Raw genomic sequence first — 18,702 nt, forward strand, 5'->3', positions numbered from 1 at the left:
CCAGATTACCTTGGTCTACTCATATGAACTGTGTAATGTGGAGAAAATGTACTTGTGGAAGATGCAGCCCAAGCCTTCGTGAGCAGAGCGCTCCCTTCCCAAGCGTGCCATGCTCAGAGAGGTTCCTCCTCTCCCGTGTTCGCTCTTCTCTCTCTGCTGTGGCTCTTGCAAGCTGGCCTCAGCCCAAGGCAAGGCCTAGAAGAAGGCTGGGGATGACCCAAAGCACTGCCAGCCTTCCCAGAGCACAGCCGGGCGTGCCACCAGTGAATCCAAGAGGTAAAGCCATTCTGATTGGATTCTGTGGCTCAGCGGTAGAGCATCTGCTTGGCATGCGGGAGGACTGAGGTTCAAACCCCAGCAGCTCCAGTTAAAAGGACCAGGCAGTAGAGGATGGGGAAGACCTCAGCCTGGGACCCTGGAGAGCCGCTGCCAGTCAGAGTAAGCAATACGGACCATGATGGATGAAAGTAGCTGGAAAGAAAAGAGACAGAAGCAGAATAGAAACGAAACTAGAGGGGAACCTGAGGGTCATCTAGTCAACCCCCTGCACAATGCAGGAAATTCACAGCTAATTCCCCCTGAATAGACATGAAGGATACAGAAGAAACTGGCCTGCCCCCTTACCAGCTCTGCTAGTCTCTCTGGAATACTAGTGTGTTTTGTGCAACCCGGCATCACACAGTCCTCCATTTCCAGCCCCTCAAACTCTCCCCCCAAGTATCGTGCAGTGGAGGAGGAGGTGGAGAGGGAGCCACAGAAGGAGGAGTTCTGCCCATCTCGTGGTCCTGCCACTTCCTGATTTTTCTCCAGGGTGGGTGGAGAAGGGAGGAAGGCAGGTTTACGTCCAGGAGGCAGTGAGTAGCGAAAGGCACGCCATCTCTACATTCTTCTCCACATGGGAGACAAGTGTAAGAAACACTGAGGCTGGGATATGAGTAGGCAGGCTGTACAGTCTACAGTTCCTAACCCTTTACCCCAAGCTTCTTTCTGAATCATGTTATTACAGTATAGCCCTGTGCAAAAAGCCCTCTGGAATAATTCAGTTTTGCATAGATTATGGAAAGCCAGGAGGGTGGAATCCTTCTTGATCTCAACAAACAAGCTGTTCCATAGGGTGGGGGCCACAACAGAGAAAGCGTGCGTACAGGCACTTGCTGATTTTGTCCGTTCATGTTATGAGATCACCAGGAAGAAGAGCATCCTTCTCCCACTTTGAGGCTTTGCTCCTGTAAAGCTTCCTTGCCGTTGCTCCATCTGGTGTAGTGAGGTCTTCTGTGCCTGGCAGGGGCACTGCAGGTCTGAGATGGAGAAGTGATTGCGCAAACTCTGCTATCAGATGCAGAGGAGTTAGCCGTGTAGCGCTTTCGTGGAGAAGCTGAGAATTGCTCTTCAGCTCTTGCGCTTGCCCACCCTGTGTTCAAATCCTGAGCCTCGAGTTCTGCTCAGTTCTGGGCCCGTTGTTGCTATCTTGCCATTCCCCACACAGGCCTTTGTGGAGCACATCCGGCTGACTGCTGAGGATGCCCTCAAGCTGCAGACCAAAGAGAACGATGACCTCTTTGTGTGGCTGAGGTTCCAGGCTCGGAGAGGCATGGCCGAGGCTCAGGTAGGCTCAAGTCTCCCCAAAGCGTCTGTGTTCCTCCATCGCCACGATGGTGGTCTGGAGAGGTCGTGCCAACTGTGCCCACGTGCCCCTCCCTCTCTTCAAGCAAGCGGTGAGCAGGATGTTGTTCTGGGGGCAGCAAGGAATCTCCAGCAAGCTGAAGGAAGCGGTGAAGTTCTACGAGAAAGGAGCCGCTCGGCTCAAAGACCCCACCCTGATGTACGACTATGGAGTGGTGCTTCTGAAGGTGAGCAATGGCACCCGTCTCTTTTTCCCCATGGCCGTGGGCTGCCAGGGTCAGCGTGCTGTGGGCTTGGCATCACAGGGTTGGATCAGAAGGGGGAGTCTAAAGGCCATCTAGTCCATCCTCAAGCCCTCAGTTAGCTCCACAACGGGCCAACCTGCATAATTCATGCCACAGAGTGTGCCACGGCAAATTGCAATTTCCTCTGGGTCTTGTCATCGTTGATGACTTGTGGAAACGAGCCAAGCCCTGATCCATGTATTCCTTTGCAGCGCCCCTTCCCTTAGGCCGAAAGATCACAGGGGCAAGATGACTTCTCTGACCTGCCCTTCTCCTGAAACCACTTAATTCCTTTATGCGTGTCCTCTTTCAGTCACTCATTCATTTACTCCTCTTGAGTGATCTGTTTGGAGCGATCACATACTGATGCAGTGCACGTGCCAGGGCCGTCGTCACACGGGCATCTCTTCTGTTAAATTGACAGCATATAGCGTCCTACCTGTTATCGGCACAGTAACGTTTCTTTGGGTCACCTAACGGCTCTTCGCGCCACCAGCTGTCCACACCGAAGCACTCTGTTCTGTTCTCTCTAACCGCGCAGAAGCAGCTCCTCCCCCCCCCTTTTTTAAATTATTCTGGCGTTTAATTCCACGATAACGGAATAACAGCATATAAACATTCCGTTAGAGCAAAACATTATGACCTGTTTGTTTTTCCAACTTTGAAATTATATAAATAGCCCTTTGCCCGCAGAAAACTCCCTGTCTGATGTGATCCCCATCGCTGAAGACTGCCATGGCGATTGAGTCATTTTTACTTCAGCAGAAAGTTTGCATTGTGTTATGTCGTTATGGCATTATAAGGACATAATAAAATTTAAAAAAGGGGAGTTGCGGGAAGAAATGGATTCTGGGATTGAAGGGAGGGCATAGGGCGTTGCGAGGCGAAATACATCGATGTGAGGCATTCACACTGAGGCACAAAATAGCGCGACTATCAAGCACAAAGCAGAAGAGAGAAAATCGCTACAGTGTTGGAATAAGGTGGGTGTTTGCCAGGAAATAGCGCCATTTTAGCGCTAAATAAAAGCCCGTGTGACGACGGCCCAGGCGTGAACTGAATCCACCTGCAGTGATCGCAGGGGACTGTGACGGTGCCTGTAGTGCCGCGGACAGGAGGCTGTTCCAGACAGCAGAGCCTTATTTCCACTGCAAGCCACAATGGGGAGTGAGTCACCCGTTGACCACACAAGCTTTTGTCTCCAGGGCCACGGAGTGAAGCAGGATATCCCCAAAGCTCTGGACATGCTCAATCAGGCAGCGGAGCAGGTGAGTGTGGCAGGTGGTTCAGGTACTGTGGGCTACATCCCAGCGCATGGCAGAGCACACGCCCGTGAGGGACCCCTGGGCAACTTCCGCCCTCGAGCAACCTCATCCCCCCTAATCTCAGCTCTCTCCTGTTAAAAGTGAGTCTCGGGACTGCAAGTGGCCCAGCCCCCTAAGCTAGGAGTCAGGGAGTCCCACAGGACAGAGCCCGATGTTTGGACTGACATGGTAAAACTTTTCAGGGGAAATCTGTTGGCAACTCCTTTGGCAAACCGACCATTCCAACACACAGTTTCCGAGCTCCAAAGCTGCAGGGCTTCCCGAGCCAGCCATAATGGGGCAACCTCGATGGAGGGCCTACCTCCGGACACAGAAGGTTCATTCAGCTGTCATGGCTTATTAGCAATTTCTTATTACTTTTGGTATCCGAAGAAGGGAGCTCTGACTCGCTAAAACTCACACCCTGAAAATTTTGTTGGCCTCTGAGGTTCAACTGGCTCAAACCCTACCGTTCTACCCCAGACCAACCCAGCTACCTACCTGAAACTACCACTTTCTCAGGAGGCTTTTCAGAACTGGTTGGCTAAGCCTCTGGTGGATAATATTGGGGTGGGATCTGGCTTCAATCCCAGAGGCAGGATGGACTTTCCAGCCATAAATCCATAGGTGTCCATCAGCAGAGAGTTTCTGACAGTGTAGGGGGGTGGGTTTAAAGACCCACTGAGGGTCCCTTCCCATTCCATGGAAGAATGACAATAATAGCCAGTAGAACAGTTGAAAAGGCAGACAGCAAGGTTTGGGTTCCACCGGCAAGGAAGATCTGCATCTGGGGGAGCCTGCATTCGACATAAGGTGGATGTTTAAAAAATTCTCTGCTTCCACTATCTCCCCCCAACCCTGCAGGGTTTCCTCCCAGCTCTCACAGCCTTGGGATGGTATTATCAGGTCTTTGAGAATGACTACAGGAGGGCCGTGGAGTTCTGGGAGAAGGCCGACGAGATGGGGGACCCCGTGGCCCCCTCCAACCTCGGGGCCTTCTATGTCTACGGCCAGTACCCGGGGAAAGACAGAGATGAGGTGAGTTTCCCAGGAATGGGGGGTGGGCGTGATGGGCTGTCCCTGTCTCCTGCAAGAAGGTCCAAGCGTCCCCACCAGGGATAAGCAGTGTTGGAAATAGCAATGTCTGGTGTACTGCAGCAGCATGAAGGAAGAAGAGCCTACCATGCAGGGGGCAGCAAGGATCACTTAGTTAGGACAGTGAGAGTAGCACCTCTCTTGTTTCCTGGGGGTCATTTCCTTGTCTTGTCTCCTATTGGGCTAAACAGGGCAATATCCTGCTTCTTCTCTCTCCTGCCACACTTCTTCTCACTCTCTGCAAGATGTAGTCAGATAGCTAGGATCTATCTCTCCCTCTTTCCCTTCAAGTATGTAACTTCCTCAAATAAAGCTTTTGCCTCTCTAACCAGCTCGGCGTTTAATTCCGCAGCGTTGTTTTACACTCGCTCTAACCGGGTTATGGGCCCAAAGGCAATTAACGCAAGCTGAAGTTAAGAGAGAGCAATAAAACTCCTGCCATAGCCGCAGGCTAAAGTATAGAGGGCAGACAATAGAGGAAACATGTCCTCTTTTCTTTCGTGCAACTGTAGTTTTCTTATCTTCTTCTACATTGGTTACTCCATTGAAGTCTCCGGCTAGTATTATTTGATCATACGATAGCTCATCCAATTGCTTCCCCAACTCTTCAAAAAAAATTTCGTTTGCTCCATTAGGTGCATATACCCCAATCACCAATAACTTTTTTGAATTCCAAATTATTTCCACTGCTAAATATCTGGCTTCCTCATCTCTCACCACTAGTTTGGGCTGCAATTCTTCTTTTATATACAACACCACTCCCCTTTTCTTTTTTTTGGAAGCAGCCACAAATTCACTTCCCAATCTTGCAAATTTTATATATTTTTCATCTTGCTTTTTAATATGGGTTTCTTGTAAACATACAATATCGCATTTTTGTTTTAATAGCCAGTGGAAGGTACTTTTTCTCTTACTAGGTGAATTAAATCCATTTACATTCCACGATATAATTTTGCACTCCATAATCATGATCTTGCTGTTGGTAAGTCTTTTTCATTGTCCCTGATGAATTTGCCCATCTCTGACTCAGATCTGATACGCTTTTTAACTCCTCCAAATTCGAAGGACAATCCTTCAGGCATTTCCCATCTGTATCTTATTTTCATGTCTTTCAATATCTGGACTAGCTCTTTATACTTTTTCCGATCCAGCAACACCGATTTGGGCAATTCCTTCATAATGATCACAGCTTTGCCATCGACCTCTAACGGATCTTGAAATTGTTTACTCAAAACCATTTCCCTTGTTTTTCTAGTCGTAAATTGCACGATCACGTCTCTTGGTAATTTCCTCTGGGTCGCAACTCTTGAATTTATTCTGTATACCACGTCTAGGATAGCCGCCACTTCCTCTTCCTCTTTCCCCAGGTACTCAGTTAGAATTTCTGTAATTTGCTCTTGGGCAGATTTACCCTCAATTTCCGGCAAACCACGAAATCTCAGTTGTTTCTCCATATGTTTACTTTCCGCCACGGCCATTCTTCCTCTTATCGCTCTCATCTCCGTCCTCTGCATGTTTGCTAGATCGTCCATCCCTGCTTCAACTACCTTAACCCTTTGCTGTGTGGCTTGTAGCTCATTCTGTATTTTTTCCATACCTTTCGTTACTTCTGCCAATTCACTTTTAAATGTCTCTTTAAGCTGTTTCGCCATCTCTTTCATCATCCCTTGCATCATCTCCTTAAGTTCCTTATTAGCTTCTGTAAATTTTTTATCCAAATTTTCCACCGCTGCTTGCCACTCCTTTTTCGACATCGTGGGGCTGGCTTTACCTCGCTCCCACGAGTCCACTCTTCTTCTTAACTCCGTGGCGTTTATTTTTTACAATATTGTTTTTTTTTAAAGTCCCGAATTAACTTTATTTTTTAAAAACAGTTCATTTAATCAATCCAAAATGTCAGGCGTCTTTTCTCTATGATTATTTGAACTATAGTCCAATTCCAAGATGGCCTACTTCCTTTTCCGCTGAAGCCACGACCTTTCCCTTTTCCAAAATGGCGATCTTCTACTTCCTGCTCCTTGGAAAAGGCCGCTTCTCTCCAGCCTCTCTATTGCTCTGACGTACTTCCTGTTCCTTTGCCACCCACAGCAGTTCTCGCGATGTTGAGACTTTCTCACAGCCCCTTATCTCTTCCCGGCCGCAGGTATGTAAACTATAATTGAATTTCTTTGCTAACTCCTTTTAACAAAGTCACTTTTGAAAACTTTTTCTTGCCGGAATTTCCCCTCCTTCTAATCACTCTGTCGCAGTTCTTAATTTCAATGTAGCACTTTAGTTCTTTAAATAATCCGTCCCGTTTCAAGAGATAGTAATCTTTACCTTCTTAGTCAATTTATTGGGTTGTAATCACTGTTTCAATGTCCAAATTCACTCCGATTCCCCTTGTTGCTGTATGAAGCTTGGGCATGAAGGTCTTATGCCAACCGAATTGGCTCCAGGACTGCTGTAGAGATCTTGGCAAACCTGTCTTCGGGTGGGACCTCAAGGGACAAGTGGGAGTCCGTTGCGTAGGACCCCCCCTCGCCCGAGATCAACGCGCCCTGAGGTTCTTGAGCATTCAAAGCCTGTTCTCCGCCTGAGAACAGTTGGCTGCGGGCGATTTTCTGCCCCCCCAGCCTTAAAATCAGCAGCCCGGACAGCTCAGCTCTTAGAGCTGCGTTAGACCCCCATGGATCCCAAACCGGAAGTCAGAATCCTGTACCTCACAGACCCCCTCCCCAATCTTTCCCAGGAAGATGAAGCGGCAGAGAGCCAAAGGCACTGCTCTGCCCCCACCTCTGTTCAGAAACTAGGAAATTGCCGGGACCACCCGACAGCCGTGATCATGCAAACATTATCTCTGGGGCCAAGACGACTCCAGCCCCAGCCCTGCAAAGACCTGCCCTGGTTCCTTCCATGTACCTTCCCCTACGAGACTTCCCCCTTCTCCTGTGGTCTCATCTGCAGGTTTCCCGAGAGCCTTTATCTGAATGACGAAGAGGGATGGTTTGTCCTGGGGGACTCCAAGTACATCCTGGGGGTGCAGGGATTTTTCGGCCCCTCCAGCTACTACAGGAGCAGCACCCAGGCCTCATTGCAGGTCAGTCCTACTTCTCTGTGTCCTCTGGGGTGGCTCTCCTGGGGTCCTTCTTCTGTTACTCCCCAAGGTGAGTTCCTTTGGGGTATTTTCTGAGCTAGCACAGCATCACGGGCTGAGTGTGCAGACTTCACCTGCTGGAAAAGCACAGATCCCACAGATCTCTTCTGCAGGATCCAAACCCATTCTGCCAAAGGTTATCTGTTGGCTATGCTCTTGGGTCTGTGATGACCCTCCCACACTTGCAAAGCGTCCCTTGATCTCACAGCCATCAAGTGATGAACCAGCTCTTCATGCTCTGGATGCGCTTTGTTTCCTTTCTTCCTCACTTAGACTGAACCACCAAAGCTCTTGCAACACCTGGATCTGCCCCAGTGGTTTGCCACGTGCCAAAAGTTTAAGGACGCTGTTTTTGCCCGGCTGCCTCTCTACCAACTCCAGCGAGCTTGGAAGCTTTGGCAAGGTGAGCCACACCTCCCTCTTTCCTGGGACTGTGGCCCAGTCTCCTCTTGAGACCACGTAAGCCCCCTGGGCAGTTGCTGTCAGTCAAAGGCAAAGGGAGATTGGCGTGTCAGAACTGGGCCCACTGCATGGATTTTTCAAGGGAGGATGGTTTCCCAGCCCCTCCAAAGCATTGCAAAAGAATGGCTTGGAACCTGCTTGCAACGTGGCTTTCTCACTCCACCCCTTCCCGTGCAGCCCTCCCCCAAAGCAGGTGTGGGGGGCCTCCAGGACCACCGTGGGACGTGGCAGAAAAGTCTGCAGAAGAAGAGCCCAGCGGCCCTTTGAGAGGTCTGCACAGCAGTTCCTCCCCAGTGTGCTTGATCTTCGGAGGTGGACACTTCTCTTTTTTGCTAGTCTCCCAGCAAGATTTGCTTCCCCGGGAGAGTTTGGGGGTTAGACCTCTGCTGTGTTGCTCTTTTCGTTGTGTCAGTCAGCCTCAGGTCATTTTGGAAATCTGCCTTGCTCTATAGAGGAGAGGAACATTTCAGATAAGTAAATGGAAATCTGTGGCAATGCCCCCTCTTGGATTAAGCATGCGCAGATTTGAATCCAGCCCTCGTCATTTCAAAGTTGGCAGTTTCAGAGGATAATTTGGCAGCAGAGAATAGGACTGGAAGCAAGGGGCTTAAATTACATGCAGAACGGTACTGGCTGGATATTAGGAAAAACTTTTTTCAGGGTCAGAGTAGTTCAAAAGTGGAATCAGCTGCCTAGGGAGGTGGTGAGCTCCCCTTCACTGGCAGTTTTCAAGAGGAGGCTGGATGAATACGTCAGAGATGCTTTCGGCACACCCTGCATTGGGCAGGGGGCTGGACTAGAAGGTCTGTATGACCCCTTCCAACTCTATGATTCTGTGAAAGGCAGCAAGCCACATTTTCAAAACACAAAACTGTGCTCTCTGAGAGCGTTGTAGGTAAAAACAAATCAAACAGCACCAATGGGGCCACGTTTGGGGGGCCAGCTACGTAAAGTACTGAATATTTTAACAGATCTTAATAAATTCTCTTAAAGGCATTCTTATTGTGCAATTTAAGCTTCATTTCCCACCCCTCCCCGCTTGGAAAACTTTCACCTGTCCTACCCAGACCCCCTGAAATGCTGTCCCTGGCCTGGCACACTGAACTGTGGCCCAAGACAACTTTTTCCTCTGCAAATTCGGCTATAACAATGTGCACCCAAAGATCTATGGACTTCATACAGCAGTTCTCTGACTCCCACACCCTCTGCAGCTCCCCGACCCTCCAATTTTTATTCCTGGGGCAACAAACCCTCCAGAACAGCAGGGGGGCGCTAAATGGGGTCTGTACTGGAAGGGGAGAATCATAAAAGCTTGCTGTCCCCTCTTTCAAAGATTTGTGTTTTATTTGTCCATTTATTTCCAACATTTGTTTGCCACCTTTCTACCCAAATAGGGTCACAGAATCATAGATTGGAAGGGATCTCCAGGGTCATCTAGTCCAACCCCCTGCACAATCAAGAAATTCAAGACAATGAACATTATACAAACTAAAAACAAAAATTAAAATGTTTAGAAAGTCCTTGGAACTGTGTAGTAGAATACAGGCCCCAAGGTACGGCGTGTGCCTTCAGGGTAAAACACTAACCAGCCTTCCTGGACCCTTTTACCTGCCTCCCCCTCCCCTCCCCTCCCCTCCATTTGCTCCTGTCTTGCCATACTCTTCTGCAGCTGTCTCCTCCCCTTATAACACTGACTCCTGGAGCGCTGAGGCCATGCCTGTGTGGCTCTTCTGCCCTGTGTACAGCACTAAGTGCATGACTGGCACTGAAGACATGTCGTTGTGCGGGACTGGGCAGGGGTGTGGGAAGAAGGTCTGTGGGCCTCTGCGCAGGACTGAACTTTTGGAAGGGCCTTCCACACTGCGTCCTCTTCCAGACTCCCTCCTCCTTACTGTTTCAGAAACATGCCATCCCGAATACGAGGCTCTTGCTGTGCAGCAGAGGACAAGTTCTCCTGGGGAGCCACGCTGTTGGCAGTGGGAAGCCCCGTATCCCCGCCGGCGAGCAGCCGTATACACCCTTCTGCAGCGGGCAGTTTGGAGAAGAGGTAAATCTGCGGCCATTAGAGAGCAAGGCTCTTGCAGGTCTCCACAAATGGCCACAGAACTGTGGAGCCACGCAGTTGGGCCTGAGGCTGCTAATTCAATGGCCTTTGCCTTCGCTCATTTACTCTCATTTCAAAGGGATAGTGAAAGAGATTTGTCTTAACAGCTGAGGTCTCCCGTCTCTGCAGGTGACCAGTTCGTGAACATGGAGACCGTGGCCGGCGCACTCTTCCAAAGGTTTGAGAAGCGAGTGGCAGGTCTACAGGATCTGGCCCATTTGAACAACTTTTACCCCCAGCTGCTGCAGGCCGGATGCCTGGGACACTCCCGAGCCCTCTATCTCATCTCCACCCTGCACCGGACTGGCTTGGGACTGCCCTTGGACTCCACCAAGGTACCTCTTCATGGGGCTGGTATCACACTGCCCTTTTATTCGCTAGAGTGCCCGTTGTGCACACAGGTTCAGTTCCTGGCATCACCGGGCTGCAGGCGCTGACAAAGACCCCTCTCTGCCTGAAACCCTGACGAGTGGCTGCAGGTCAGAGGAGACCAGACTGGCCCTGATGGGCCAAGGGTCTGTCTCAGGAGAAGGCAGGTTCTCGTGCTCAGTTATGGCTGCTAGAGACAGAAGGATCCCACTGTCAGGTCTGACTTTGTATGATCTTATGTAGCCAGAGCAACGCCATTTTAACTATGTCTTTGCAAGCTTTCTTCCCTTGCAGGTGCAATCTACTTCAAAGACTGAACTGTTTTGTCTACGACCTCGGCTCATCCTGAGAATGTTTTGTTTCTGCAGCTTCCTGCAACATGTTATGGGAACAGTGGGGGGTGACTGGGCACCGCTCTCTATGCTAGCTTGTGTTTAACCTTGTATCTCCCACCACAGGCAGCCAACTGGGAGGCTCCAAGGTGAGGGGTGGAGAGCAGAGAAACAACAGAGCCGCTGTCCAGTGGCTGTAGCATGTGTCAGCATCAGGCCTGGTGTAGTGCCGTAGCCGTTTGTACCCTTGTCATTAATGCCCCCACTTTTCTCTCTCAGACCCTGAAATTTGGCCTTCTCTCCGCCCAGGCGGACGATCGTCTTTCCGGAATGCAGCTGGGCCACAAACACCACCTGGGGGTGGATGGACTTCCTGTGGACCACGACCTCTCTTACGCCTACTACGCCAACGTTGCAGCCCAGACCGTAGCTGACCGGGAGCTGTCCAGGGAGGGGCAGGTGCAGTTTTCCCTCTCGCTCTTAAATTAGTTGTTTCTGGAGAAGGTGTGCCCTGACCTTGGGGGGGGGGGGCAGGCTAGCCTGATCTCATCAGATCTCAGAAGCTGGGCAGGGTCAGCCTTGGATGGGAGAGCTCCAGAGAAGATGAGGGTTGCAGAGGCAGGCAATGGCAAACCACCTCTGTTAGTCTCTTGCCATGAAAACCCCAGCAGGGGTCACCACTAGTTGTCTTTGACTTGATGGTGCTCTCCACCACTACCAGAGAAGGTATGAGCCCCTTTCCTGGCCTGAGGACAGCAGGCAGAAAGGTAGTTCATACACACACCCAGAGCCGTCCACAAACATCCCACACCAGCTAGAACTGACAAGATCCAGGAAGGCTTAGCTGAACCAGGCAACTGCTAAACAGGTAAAACTGTTCTACGGTCTAGTTTATGCTTTATTGATCAACCCTGAGATGGCAATAAGAACATAAGCAAAGCCATGTTGGATCAGGCCAGTGGCCCATCCAGTCCAACATTCTGTCACACACAGTGGCTAGAAATCCAGTGCCATCTAAAGGACTGTCAGTGAGGCCAGGACACCAGAAGCCCTCCCACTGCCTTCCTTCCAGCACCAAGACAACAGAGCACCACCTCCCCACAAAGAGAATACCATCTATCTCCTGTGGCTAATAGCCACTAATGGACCTCTGCTCCATATATTTGTCCAGATTACCTTGGTCTACTCATATGAACTGTGTAATGTGGAGAAAATGTACTTGTGGAAGATGCAGCCCCAGCCTTCGTGAGCAGAGCGCTCCCTTCCCAAGCGTGCCATGCTCAGAGAGGTTCCTCCTCTCCCGTGTTCGCTCTTCTCTCTCTGCTGTGGCTCTTGCAAGCTGGCCTCAGCCCAAGGCAAGGCCTAGAAGAAGGCTGGGGATGACCCAAAGCACTGCCAGCCTTCCCAGAGCACAGCCTGGCGTGCCACCAGTGAATCCAAGAGGCAAAGCCATTCTGATTGGATCCTGTGGCTCAGCGGTAGAGCATCTGCTTGGCATGCGGGAGGACTGAGGTTCAAACCCCAGCAGCTCCAGTTAAAAGGACCAGGCAGTAGAGGATGGGGAAGACCTCAGCCCGGGACCCTGGAGAGCCGCTGCCAGTCAGAATAAGCAATACGGACCATGATGGATGAAAGTAGCTGGAAAGAAAAGAGACAGAAGCAGAATAGAAATGAAACTAGAGGGGAACCTGAGGGTCATCTAGTCAACCCCCTGCACAATGCAGGAAATTCACAGCTAATTCCCCCTGAATAGACAGGAAGGATACAGAAGAATCTGGCCTGCCCCCTTACCAGCTCTGCTAGTCTCTCTGGAATACTAGTGTGTTTTGTGCAACCCGGCATCACACAGTCCTCCATTTCCAGCCCCTCAAACTCTCCCCCCAAGTATCGTGCAGTGGAGGAGGAGGTGGAGAGGGAGCCACAGAGGGAGGAGTTCTGCCCATCTCGTGGTCCTGCCACTTCCTGATTTTTCTCCAGGGTGGGTGGAGAAGGGAGGAAGGCAGGTTTACGTCCAGGAGGCAGTGAGTAGCGAAAGGCACGCCATCTCTACATTCTTCTCCACATGGGAGACAAGTGTAAGAAACACTGAGGCTGGGATATGAGTAGGCAGGCTCTGCTCACACACATGGTGGGTGCCACCTGATGGTAGCCAGCGAACCACCACTGTGAGCAGGTTCAATACAGGCAGCTTTGTGCAATCTGAACAGCTAGATAGCTCTCTTCGAAGACCTTGCAAGGAAACATCTAAGCATCATTGAAACGGAACATTGTTTTCGCTTTGAGCTTGCGCTTAGGAGCATGAGCTAAATGTACAGAGATGTCTGCCCCCCCCCGCTTAGTTTCTTTACTTATATTATTTATAGTCTGTCTTTCCCACTGGACTCAAGGCGGATTTCTCAGAAGAAGTCGATACAATCATCCAGATGGAACATCCAATAGAAAATGCAATCGGGTTTGACTTGTAGAAACCTGGAATCAACCAGAGATCAGAAACAGTAGTGAAGCAAAGCATAAGTATTAAGATGACACATTAAATGATGCAAAAAATACATACTAGGAACTTACTTGCAGCACAAGATAGTACGAAGCGTATACAGTGGTATAGTCTACAGTTCCTAACCCTTTACCCCAAGCTTCTTTCTGAATCATGTTATTACAGTATAGTCCTGTGCAAAAAGCCCTCTGGAATAATTCAGTTTTGCATAGATTATGGAAAGACAGGAGGGTGGAATCCTTCTTGATCTCAACAAACCTGCTGTTCCATAGGGTGGGGGCCACAACAGAGAAAGCCGTGCGTACAGGCACTTGCTGATTTTGTCCGTTCATGTTATGAGATCACCAGGAATAAGAGCATCCTTCTCCCACTTTGAGGCTTTGCTCCTGTAAAGCTTCCTTGCCGTTGCTCCATCTGGTGTAGTGAGGTCTTCTGTGCCTGGCAGGGGCACTGCAGGTCTGAGATGGAGAAGTGATTGCGCAAACTCTGCTATCAGATGCAGAGGAGTTAGCCGTGTAGCGTTTTCGTGGAGAAGCTGAGAATTGCTCTTCAGCTCTTGCGCTTGCCCACCCTGTGTTCAAATCCTGAGCCTCGAGTTCTGCTCAGTTCTGGGCCCGTTGTTGCTATCTTGCCATTCCCCACACAGGCCTTTGTGGAGCACATCCGGCTGACTGACGAGGACGCCCTCAAGCTGCAGACCAAAGAGAACGATGACCTCTTTGTGTGGCTGAGGTTCCAGGCTCGGAGAGGCATGGCCGAGGCTCAGGTAGGCTCAAGTCTCCCCAAAGCGTCTGTGTTCCTCCATCGCCACGATGGTGGTCCGGAGAGGTCGTGCCAACTGTGCCCACGTGCCCCTCCCTCTCTTCCAGCAAGCGGTGAGCAGGATGTTGTTCTGGGGGCAGCAAGGAATCTCCAGCAAGCTGAAGGAAGCGGTGAAGTTCTACGAGAAAGGAGCCGCTCGGCTCAAAGACCCCACCCTGATGTACGACTATGGAGTGGTGCTTCTGAAGGTGAGCAATGGCACCCGTCTCTTTTTCCCCATGGCCGTGGGCTGCCAGGGTCAGCGTGCTGTGGGCTTGGCATCACAGGGTTGGATCAGAAGGGGGAGTCTAAAGGCCATCTAGTCCATCCTCAAGCCCTCAGTTAGCTCCACAACGGGCCAACCTGCATAATTCATGCCAGAGAGTGTGCCACGGCAAATTGCAATTTCCTCTGGGTCTTGTCATCGTTGATGACTTGTGGAAACGAGCCAAGCCCTGATCCATGTATTCCTTTGCAGCGCCCCTTCCCTTAGGCCCAAAGATCACAGGGGCAAGATGACTTCTCTGACCTGCCCTTCTCCTGAAACCACTTAATTCCTTTATGCGTGTCCTCTTTCAGTCACTCATTCATTTACTCCCCTTGAGTGATCTGTTTGGAGCGATCACATACTGATGCAGTGCAGGTGCCAGGGCCGTCGTCACACGGGCATCTCTTCCGTTAAATTTACAGCATATAGCGTCCTACCTGTTATCGGCACAGTAACGTTTCTTTGGGTCACCTAACGGCTCTTCGCGCCACCAGCTGTCCACACCAAAGCACTCTGTTCTGTTCTCTCTAATCGCAGGGGACTGTGACCGTGCCTGTAGTGCCGTGGACAGGAGGCTGTTCCAGACAGCAGAGCCTTATTTCCACTGCAAGCCACAATGGGAAGTGAGTCACCCGTTGACCACACAAGCTTTTGTCTCCAGGGCCAAGGAGTGAAGCATGATATCCCCAAAGCTCTGGACTTGCTCAATCAGGCAGCGGAGCAGGTGAGTGTGGCAGTTGGTTCAGGTACTGTGGGCTACATCCCAGCGCATGGCAGAGCACATGCCCGTGAGAGACCCCTGGGCAACTTCTGCCCTCGAGCAACCTCATCCCCCCTAATCTCAGCTTTCTCCTGTTCAAAGTGAGTCTCGGGACTGCAAGTGGCCCAGCCCCCTAAGCTAGGAGTCAGAGAGTCCCACAGGACAGAGCCCGGTGTTTGGACTGACATGGTAAAACTTTTCAGGGGAAATCTGTTGGCAACTCCTTTGGCAAACCGACCATTCCAACACACAGTTTCAGAGCTCCAAAGCTGCAGGGCTTCCCGAGCCAGCCATAATGGGGCAACCTCGATGGAGGGCCTACCTCCGGACACAGAAGGTTCATTCAGCTGTCATGGCTTATTAGCAGTTTCTTATTACTTTTGGTATCCGAAGAAGGGAGCTCTGACTCGCTAAAACTCACACCCTGAAAATTTTGTTGGCCTCTGAGGTTCAACTGGCTCAAACCCTACCATTCTACCCCAGACCAACCCAGCTACCTACCTGAAACTACCACTTTCTCAGGAGGCTTTTCAGAACTGGTTGGCTAAGTCTCTGGTGGATAATATTGGGGTGGGATCTGGCTTCAATCCCAGAGGCAGGATGGACTTTCCAGCCATAAATCCATAGGTGTCCATCAGCAGAGAGTTTATGACAGTGTAGGGGGTGGGTTTGAAGACCCACTGAGGGTCCCTTCCCATTCCATGGAGGAAATGACAATAATAGCCAGTAGAACAGTTGAAAAGGCAGACAGCAAGGTTTGGGTTCCACCGGGAAGGAAGATCTGCATCTGGGGGAGCCTGCATTCGACATAAGGTGGATGTTTAAAAAATTCTCTGCTTCCACTATCTCCCCCCAACCCTGCAGGGTTTCCTCCCAGCTCTCACAGCCTTGGGATGGTATTATCAGGTCTTTGAGAATGACTACAGGAGGGCCGTGGAGTTCTGGGAGAAGGCCGACGAGATGGGGGACCCCGTGGCCCCCTCCAACCTCGGGGCCTTCTATGCCTACGGCCAGTACCCGGGGAAAGGCAGAGATGAGGTGAGTTTCCCAGGAATGGGGGGTGGGCGTGATGGGCTGTCCCTGTCTCCTGCAAGAAGGTCCAAGAGTCCCCACCAGGGATAAGCAGTGTTGGAAATAGCAATGTCTGGTGTACTGCAGCAGCATGAAGGAAGAAGAGCCTACCATGCAGGGGGCAGCAAGGATCACTTAGTTAGGACAGTGAGAGTAGCACCTCTCTTGTTTCCTGGGGGTCATTTCCTTGTCTTGTCTCCTATTGGGCTAAACAGGGCAATATCCTGCTTCTTCTCTCTCCTGCCACACTTCTTCTCACTCTCTGCAAGATGTAGTCAGATAGCTAGGATCTATCTCTCCCTCTTTCCCTTCAAGTATGTAACTTCCTCAAATAAAGCTTGTGCCTCTCTAACCAGCTCGGCGTTTAATTCCGCAGCGTTGTTTTACACTCGCTCTAACCGGGTTATGGGCCCAGAGGCAATTAACGCAAGCTGAAGTTAAGAGAGAGCAATAAAACTCCTGCCATAGCCGCAGGCTAAAGTATAGAGGGCAGACAATAGAGGAAAAATGGTGGACTCCTATAGTGCACAGTAGGGGTTCCAAGTCGATTGGTTACAAGATGGGAGAAACTACAATCTTTGGGCAGAAAGAATAAAAGCGCACCTCATACAATTGGACGTCTGGTCTGCAGTAACAGATGAAAAACCGACTGGAGATCCTCAGAAGGAAGCCAAATGGGTCAATCAAGACAACAAGGCAAGATCTATTATCATTAATGCTTTAAGTGATAAACAATTGATAAGAGTTATTCATGAGCCCACTTCTAGACAAATGTGGACGTCTCTTCTAGAAATAAACCGTCAAGAATCAATTAAAACTAAAATTTTGCTAATGAGGCAATTGTATCGGATTCAGATGAAGCCACAGCAACAGCTGAAAGATCATATTGCAGATTTCATGGAATTAACACAGAAATTAAGATCCCTTGGAAAGGAGCTCCAGGATGAGGATTTGGCTATAATTCTGCTATCTAGCCTTCCTCAATCTTATACAAGCATAGTACATGTTTTGGAAATGAAAGAAAGTCTAACCTTAAACTATGTACTTGCAAGACTCTCAGAGGAAAGCCTTAACAAACAGTTTTATAAAAGTGAGCCAAAAGACCTAGCTTTAAGAGTCAGTTCAAGAAATGATTTCATCTGCAGCATCTGCAGAAAGAAAGGACATTTAAAGGAAGACTGTTGGTTTCGTGATTCACAGAGAGTGAGCAAACCGCCACGAGGGACGGAAACAAAAGGCTTTAGGAATGCTAATGCAGCCATTAAGTCACCTAATGCCGATGGTCAAAGGAAAAACAGATTTGATAAGAATTGTTTAAATGTTGGCAAGAATGATCAAAGCATATGCAAATGGGCAATTGACAGTGCATGTACTAACCATCTATGCAATCAAGAAAGTTTCTTTAATGAGATGAATGATAGTCATGAAAAACGGTATACGGCAAATGGAGAAGCTTTAACGGCCCGGGGACAAGGGACAGTATCTGCATGTTGCGCGCTACCCAGTGGCCAAACTAGAGAAGTGCAGATCACTGATTGTCTCTGCGTACCTGAAGTTAAGACTAACTTATTATCGGTTTCAATTATGGCAAAGAAAGGAATTGAAACTGTATTCAAAGGAGAGAAATGTTTTATTAGCAATGAAGGTGAGTTAATTGCACAAGGCACATTAGAGGATGGCCTGTATATGCTGGATTGCTCTGAAGGCGCAGTGAATTTAATTGAAAAGTGCACCCACAAGAATTGTACCAGTCTTATCCATAGAAGGCTTGGACATGCTAATATGGATTATATATATCAGCTTGAAAGGCAGAATCTGACTAATGATTTGCAAATGAGAAAATGTCCTGATGCAGAGAAATGTGTTTGCTGTATTCAAGCCAAAGGCACAAGACCTTCTTTCACCAAACAGAGTGAGAAGCAGACGACAAGACCACTGGAGCTGATTCACAGTGATGTCTGTGGACCCATGGGAACAGAAACACCCAGTGGAAGTAAGTACTTTCTGACTTTTACTGATGATTTTTCAAGATTTACTGTGATTTACCTGCTCAAGGAAAAGAGCCAAGTACTGGAAAAATTCAAAGTGTACCTAGCAATGGTGCAGAACAGATTCCAGAGAAAACCAATGGCTATCCGCACAGACAATGGAGGCGAGTACGTGGGGAAGGAGATGACAAGCTTCCTAGCAGATGAAGGAATAGAGCATCACCTGACCGTGCCATACACCCCCGAACTCAACGGGATAGCGGAGAGGAAAAATTGTTCTCTCACAGAAATGTGCAGGAGCATGCTGCAAGAAGCACAGCTACCTCAAAAATATTGGGGAGAAGCTAGCAACACTGCTGCCTATCTGCAGAACATGCTACCTACAAAGGGTGCAAGCAGCACACCATTTGAACTGTGGTACAACCGCAAGCCCAATGTAAGGCATCTGAGAGTGTTTGGATCAAAGGCCTACACTTATGTTCCGAAGAAAAAGAGGTCTAAGATGGATCTCAGAACAGAAGCAGGCATATTTGTTGGATATGCACTGGGATGCAAGGGATATCGAATCCTCAACCCAGAGACAGACACGGTGAAGATCCGCCATGTGGTGC

General features: G+C 49.6%; 1 protein-coding gene and 1 long non-coding RNA gene across 2 annotated transcripts; both read left to right on the top strand.

Moving 5' to 3' along the window:
• Positions 1-1,540: 1,540 nt before the first annotated feature.
• Positions 1,541-3,144, top strand: LOC129325511 (uncharacterized). Its single transcript, XR_008596640.1, has 3 exons — positions 1,541-1,606; positions 1,710-1,850; positions 3,113-3,144. It is a non-coding gene; the product is annotated as an uncharacterized LOC129325511 (long non-coding RNA).
• A 7-nt stretch (positions 3,145-3,151) lies between these two features.
• LOC129326359 (protein sel-1 homolog 3-like) lies at positions 3,152-14,920 on the top strand. The gene is made up of 10 exons (XM_054974515.1): positions 3,152-3,175; positions 4,076-4,249; positions 7,038-7,385; positions 7,716-7,845; positions 9,805-9,951; positions 10,138-10,343; positions 11,019-11,168; positions 13,850-13,969; positions 14,073-14,213; positions 14,810-14,920. The coding sequence occupies exons 1-10, from the start codon at positions 3,152-3,154 to the stop codon at positions 14,897-14,899; spliced, it is 1,530 nt and encodes a 509-aa protein (XP_054830490.1). The 3' UTR covers positions 14,900-14,920.
• The last annotated feature ends 3,782 nt before the right edge of the window (positions 14,921-18,702 follow it).

The sequence above is a fragment of the Eublepharis macularius genome, chromosome 3 (genome assembly GCF_028583425.1).
Source record: "Eublepharis macularius isolate TG4126 chromosome 3, MPM_Emac_v1.0, whole genome shotgun sequence".
NCBI classification, from domain to species: Eukaryota; Metazoa; Chordata; class Lepidosauria; order Squamata; family Eublepharidae; genus Eublepharis; species Eublepharis macularius.